This window comes from Parasteatoda tepidariorum, chromosome 1, assembly GCF_043381705.1.
Source record: "Parasteatoda tepidariorum isolate YZ-2023 chromosome 1, CAS_Ptep_4.0, whole genome shotgun sequence".
Lineage (NCBI taxonomy): Eukaryota > Metazoa > Arthropoda > Arachnida > Araneae > Theridiidae > Parasteatoda > Parasteatoda tepidariorum.
Genome location: NC_092204.1, coordinates 54717971 through 54725256, shown reverse-complemented (window position 1 = coordinate 54725256; position 7286 = coordinate 54717971). Strand labels below are relative to the sequence as shown.

General features: G+C 29.6%; 1 protein-coding gene across 1 annotated transcript in view; it reads right to left on the bottom strand.

Annotated features, from left to right (window-relative positions):
* Nucleotides 1-7286, bottom strand: part of LOC107444874 (cadherin 99C) — a 102633-nt gene that overhangs the window by 24978 nt on the left and 70369 nt on the right. The window contains exons 17-23 of the mRNA XM_071180459.1: nucleotides 6446-6528; nucleotides 6183-6270; nucleotides 5054-5179; nucleotides 4499-4557; nucleotides 3287-3530; nucleotides 1143-1352; nucleotides 902-1018 (exon numbers count right to left, since the gene is read on the bottom strand). Of these exons, the coding sequence (XP_071036560.1) occupies nucleotides 902-1018; nucleotides 1143-1352; nucleotides 3287-3530; nucleotides 4499-4557; nucleotides 5054-5179; nucleotides 6183-6270; nucleotides 6446-6528 (927 nt within the window). The remainder of the gene's footprint in view (nucleotides 1-901; nucleotides 1019-1142; nucleotides 1353-3286; nucleotides 3531-4498; nucleotides 4558-5053; nucleotides 5180-6182; nucleotides 6271-6445; nucleotides 6529-7286) is intronic.

Sequence of the window (7286 nt, the reverse complement as noted above, 5' to 3'; positions counted from 1 at the left end):
TATTATATATATATATATATATATATATATATATATATATAGGATATTTTACTGTTAAAGGTTCCCATTCCGGAAGAACAAGTTTGAAATGAATTTAAATTGAACAGAAACCTTAAAAAAACTTTCATTGATAAATATGATGAATTAACTCAATATTTCGCACATAATTTTTCTATAGTATACTATTGATTTAAATAAGTGGAAAAAATTTAAGAACAATTCCAATGTCAATATATGATAACAAAAATTTTGCTTGCTTTAGAAGTCTATTAAAATTTCTGTTGCTTAACATATCCATGTATTATGGAAGATAATAGTTAAAGCTTTAGAGAATCGAATCACTTAATATTCTAAATTTTTTTAAAATGACTTAATCATCCAAAAGATAATAGCAATTAACTAATAACTGAACTTGAACTTATAAAAAGTTTTAACAAAAACATGATAGTTTGTACCCATATTAAACCACTGAAAGAGTTTCTGGTGTATAATTCAACCCTTTTTGGTGTTAAAGTAAACTAACTGTAATTTTAGATGTACAACTGTAGTTATCGTGCTAAAAATTACATAAAATAGACAAAATAACAATTTGAAAACATTAATGAGAATATATTATTAAAAATTTGCTTGCTGTTTAAAACAAAATGTTTTTGTTAGAAAAGCCATTAAATTGATTCAAGTGAGCATGAAAATATGTGTTGTCACTGTCAGTAAACAAACAAGCAAAAAAAATCGATAAATAAATAAAACTGTAACAATGAAAAAGCAATTAAAAAAATGTGACTACTTGCAAATGTTAAGACAACAACACCAAACATGGTGGCAACTATATATACTTAATTTTTTTACAGTGTTTGGAAGAAATTTTAAAAACAAAAATGTTTCTTAATTATAAGCTTACTGTTCCATCAGCGTCAGATGCAACAATAGTTGTAACCACCGTTCCAAGTGGAACTGTATCTTGTAAACGGATGGGCAATGGAACACTTGTAAATACAGGAGCAATATCATTTTCATCCTAAAATAAATTGCAACCAGTCTATAATTGAAATATCCTTTCTAATATTACTTGCAATGATTGGCAAGTATTCGCCAAGAGTAAATAAAATACAAAATAAGTGCTTCAAATAAGTACAGCTTACCTCAACGGATACAGTAACAGTAGCTGTAGCTCTAGGATCGGGTCCATCGTTTTCAAGAGTTCCAACAACGAGAGTGTAAGTGGACCGTTTCTCATAATCCAAGGCAGACAATGTACGGATAACTCCAGTGCTGGAATCAATAGCAAAAATTCCATCCGCCCCTTCTTTGATGATGTAAGTAACACTAGTGACTGAATCTGGATCTCGGGCCTATAATAGAATATAAAATAAATCAAATGATATGTTATATATCAATATATGGCAATAATTTTCTATATCAATGTTAAACATTTTATTTTCTAATGCCCACCTGGGGAATGACCTCTCGTCATACAGGCATTTACAGGGCAGATTCGTTGGCCACTTTTTCAGGGGCACCATATTAGGTGGGCCAACGTTGCTCCCATAGAAAGGACAGATAGTACAGATAATGAGAGAACATTCATGCCATGTCCGGGATTCGAACCTAGAACCTTTTTGATGCAAGGCCAGTTTCCTGACCCCTACACAAGCCGGTCGGCTCATTGTCAAACATAACAAGGTAGAAAAACCAAAGAGTTTTCTTACATGTAAAGACATAATAGTTGCAGTAAAACTGCGCTTTGAGCCGTAATGGCTCAGTAGTTGAATGCACTGAACTGTCAATGTGAAGAACTGGGTTTCGATCCCTGGTGATAGCTTGAAGCCCATCCAGCTTCAGATCTATGGGCATCAGCTTGTCTAAGAAGGCTGACCACATGGCCACCATCATGCTGTTGGTTACGAAATTGTGGAGCCTTAACTTCCATGACTTCCTAGTCCCCCGATGGGTTATTGCGGTAATGTTTTACTTTGAAATTGATATTAATTAAAAATCCCAGTTTTATTGTGATCTCATGTATATCTTGTAAAAGAATTTTTTTATTGATTTTAAATTCAGTTTAAAACTTTTTATGTTGAGTATTTTTTGTACAGATTTATCTTAAATTTCATCNTGTCAAACATAACAAGGTAGAAAACCAAAGAGTTTTCTTGCATTTAAAGATATAACTGGACTGTCAATGTGAAGAACTGGGTTCCGATCCCCGGTGATAGCTTGAAGCCTATCCAGCTTCAGATCGATGGGCATCAGCTTGACATAGAAGGCTGACCACATGGCCGCCATCATGCTGTTGGTCACAAAATTGTGGAGCCTTAACTTCCATGACTTCCTAGGCCCAAGATGGGTTATTGCGGTAATGTTTTACTTTGAAATTGATATTAATTAAAAATCCCAGTTTTATTGTGGTCTCATGTATATCTTGTAAAAGAATTTTTTTATTGATTTTAAATTCAGTTTAAAACTTTTTATGTTGAGTATTTTTTGTACAGATTTATCTTAAATTTCATCGTTTTGTACAGATTCATCATTTTTTCGAAATATACTTTCACCATTAGGAATATTTACGAGAATGTTTATTTTCATACAAAATGTATCGATTAATAAATAGCATGAGGAAAACAAGTTTGCTAGGAGGGAAAACATGAAAGTCGGATTTCGATTTTCTACACTCTCAGAGTTAAAGTAACATAGAGAATATTCTACATAATCATTTTTTTTTCAGAAATAAAAAATTTCAAAATGCAGCTTTTGAACATTTTGCAGAACTCACCAAATTGCTGATGTAAAATAATTTTTGAACCAAAAAGTTTTTAAAATACTTATAGCAAAATAACCTAAATTTAAATAACATGAGAAAAAATACTTTGCTACAAGAGAAAATATGCAGGTCTATCTGCGATTTTCGCTTTGCAAGCTTCTCAAAAAGTAACATATAAAGTATTGTGTATTATCATAAAATATTTTTTGGATATTTGCATGATTTGCAAATCATTGATAAAAATTGACTTTTTAAACCAAAAATTTTTTTGAGAAGTCATATTTTCTTGAAAATAATATTTCAAAATCAAAAAATGAGAACAGTAATACGATATTACAAAAAGTATACTTTTAATTAGCACATTTTTGGTCACCAATTATTGAAGGAAAATGTAAAAGTTATATATATTTGCTTAGAACAAAGGAATCAATGTAAGAATGTATTGTATGCATATTTTTAAATGTTATGGGAAAGTGAATTAATCGAAAAAGTATTTTCAGCTGTATTTTTTTTCATTATACAAACCTTTAAATGAATGACATCGTAATTGGCCTTATTTTCTGGAACACTGGCTTCATAACTAGTTTTTTCAAAGATGGGTTTTTCATCTTGCACATCACTTACAAGAACTGTAACAGATGCTGTTCCGAATCTTGAGTCAGGAGCGCTATCTTTAGCCATCACAAGAAGATGATACACGTGCTGAGTTTCAAAATCCAGGGCATGAATAGTGCGCAATTCACCAGTTAAAGCATCCAGCTTGAAGTCACTGAGGAAAGTAAGTAAATCTTGTTAGTAAAAAAACAAAATATCTGATCAGGGATATCATATATAGGGAACTCAAAAATTTAGTCCACAGTAAAAAATGAAACCTTAAGTTACCTTTAAGTTTAAGGTAAGGGACAATTTTTACCTTTTCGAAACAGTTCACTGCTAGTATGGTTAAAAAACCATGAATACAAAACTATACGGTGTTTTTAACCTTTCACAACTAGCATGGTTTCAAAACCCTTAAAAAAGAAATGTAACTGGACATTGAAGACAGTTTAGCAACTTTATGGTGCTGTCATCTATACGTGAATGACAGCATCGTATTCTAACAGCCCAGGATCACAAATAGGGGAGTATAGGGCACTGGAAACTCTTCTGTCGTGTCAAAGGGAATGAAGGAAATATTGTGATGCCAACGCTGAGACTCAAACCACCGTGCTGTCGCTCATGAGATTGACAGATTAGCCCTCTCGACTATAATATGTACTCATCTGCAAGGAACTAAGTGGCTTCAGTTGGTAGGTCTAGTTGTTGCTATAAAATTATGGTTGATTAACCGTATTAGGTGAAAGCAGTTAATAAACGGTTTTTCTCTCAGTTAATAGTTTAAATAACATCTTATTCATGATTTTTTTTACTTTTTATTTGACTATAGTAAAATAGAACTTATATAAATTGTTATTTAACAAATTTTTTCCCGATAAATTTCTAACAGTGTATAAGCTTCGGTGTTTTAAAATAATAACCCAAATAAAAATTTTGCCTACACCACTAACCACTAACAATATAAAAATGTTGCCTTTTCTTACAGCAAATCTATTGATTTTAAATATTTACGCATCAATATTAAAATAGTATAAAAATATTGAAATTCTAATCTATTTCCTGCAACATTTTTATTTACATTGATATCAATTAAGTATTTGATATAAATATCGTAATGAAATAGAATTGAACTTTACATACTTTGAACCAGATAATGAATACGTTATTTGCCCATTGATGGAAATATCTTGATCTCTGGCCTGCAAAAGTCACATGAATATAATTAATATCGTTAAATACAAGATAATCTCAAATATGAATATTAAATCAACTAGTTAACATTTCAACTTTAATAAAATATTATTTTGCTATATATATATTCTTTTTTTAGTATTTTAATAAAGATTTCAAAAACTAATCAAATTAATCTTTTCTTATCTTAAGTTGCTACATGCACGATAATCTTTTCTTCTAAACGTAATTATTTGCAAAGTTTACTGTTCAATTAAAATACCTATGCATATTTTACACTTCTTAATTTTTCTAATTGCAAATAAGGATTTTCGTTTGAAATTAAGTTTCTAATACAAATGCAAAAAGTCCCTACTTAAAAAAATTGGTTTTATATATTTTTCTTATTATACTGTATTTATTCTATACTATACTATATTTTTTCTGTGTAACGATATACGCAACAAATGATCATTACTTATGATTACTTTGTGTTATTAAGCATCTGAGATACAAAGTAATTACCTGGACTGTTCCTACATAAGCATCTGATAAACCTTCTTCAACTCTAAAAGTATATTCTTGAAGCAAAAACTCTGGATTCTGGTCATTTATATCTGTAACTCGAATATCAACACTAGTCGTTGAAAACTGAAAGATTTGCACTATGATTAGAGCAGCAAATACATAGTATTATAATTTATAAAGAAGCTTTTGTAATAAAAATATTAATTTTCTCACGGTTAAAACTAATATAAAAACAATTAGTAGTGTGTAAAAGAAAAACAGTACACTAAGAAAAAATAACGTTGAAAATTACCAGAAAATGAAAGTTACTTTGTTTTTAGCTCTATAGGAACACCGAAAACCTAAGTAATTTTTACTTAGCTAATGATTTTGGCAAAATTAACAAAGCAATTTGGTTTTATAATATGTTATAAAACTTAGTAAATGTGCTAAAAAATTTCGAAAACCAGAATTTCTGATGAACTCTTACCGTATTAAAAGAAAAATTACGAAAGAAATGCTTTAAATACCGCATTTGTTGGTTTTGTTTATAAGAATAATGGGTTTTTATTTACCAGAAAATTCAATTCCTTTCAATAATGGCTATTTTACTAGTCTTTTTTTTTCGTATAATATAACATTCGTGTTTTATAATGAAACATAGAAAATATAAATAGCACCAAAAGAAAATTATCTAATTCTGCCACTACGCCAGTAACTACCAGTGGTTGGTAATCGTTTAATATTTACCTTATAAAACCTTCATATATATTTTTTTAATTCTGCATTTATCACTTGCCTGAGGTCCTATGCTTGAAAAATCATTTTACATTACCCTGTATAATCTTAATAAAATTTTCCATAAATAGACGTTCTGAAAAATGATTTTTAAAGCATAATTATATGAAACAATTTCGCTCCATTTAGTGGTTTGAAAACTGAAGAAAAAATTAACTTGATAATACATTTATAACACTTTTTAAAATATAATTTATTTCTTGGCGAATATTAGAGTTCTAGGAAAATGCTATAGTTTTATTAGCTAAAGTTTTTAATTATTAATGTAAAAAAAGGACACTGCCTATTTTTTTTCACAGAACTTTATTATTTGGTAGCACAAATTGCAAGAATGTTGGTAACTACTTACGAGATTACTGGGATCTGCAGCTCTGACAATTAAAGTATATGCCGACACTTCCTCTCTGTCTAGGCGTCGCGCTACAAATATTGTGCCACTAAAATAATTAAAATTAGAATTATAAACCAACAGCTAATAAAAATAGATTATAGCATTATTTGCATGAGCGCAAAAATAGTTTATAATTAAAGTTTATCTTATTTATTTAAAATTGAAATACTATTAAATGTTTTATGAAAATTTCGATTTTCATCAAAGAATTTGTAATTTACCTTTTTGGATCAATTGCAAAATCATCATTTACATTTCCTTCTACTATTGAGTATGTAATGTCATCTTTTTCTGGATCCATTGCCTACACAAATATTTATAATTTATAATCCCTATTAACAAATTTCAGTAAGATAATTATCTATAAATTATTGCAAAGTATATGACCAATTATTATCAAATGTAAGGTTGCATGGTAAAATCAGACGTATCTATAAATTGAAGATAGTTAACCTGATGTATAATAATCAAATTCAAATTAAGTATTAATGCTATATAGTCTTAAAATACCTGAAAAATATCTGGCAAACACAAGTATTTTGCCCCGCTGGGTATGAAATCTTACTTCACTAAAATAAAAACAATCTCTTGGACTTTATAATAATCGCTCATTTTATTTGCGCTCTTTACATGGTGTTCACCAGCACGCACACCGATGATCTCTCAGAGCACTTCAAAGAACACATTTTCAAGGCTCGTATGGATGGCGCTTTAACAACAAGCATGAATTAAAAAAAAAGAGAGAAAGAAAAGAGATCAAGAAAAAATAAAAGAATGGGACAATTTTTGGAATTTCTTTTTTAGTTTGGTCACCATAGGCGGCTAATCGACCCGCGAAGCGGATTTATGGCTTTTGGAGAGTTGCAGATTTTGTCGAGAATAGTGTTTGTTTCGATTTAAGGTTTATACTAACCCGTTAAGGGTATAGGAATTTATTTTTGCTTTGCTTATGTGTGGTCGCTATGTTATATAAACGTTTTTTTATATAAAAAAACTGTTTCTTCAATATAGCTTGATACGTTACAAGGCAAATAAAAACCATTGCAATTATCATAAATGTTG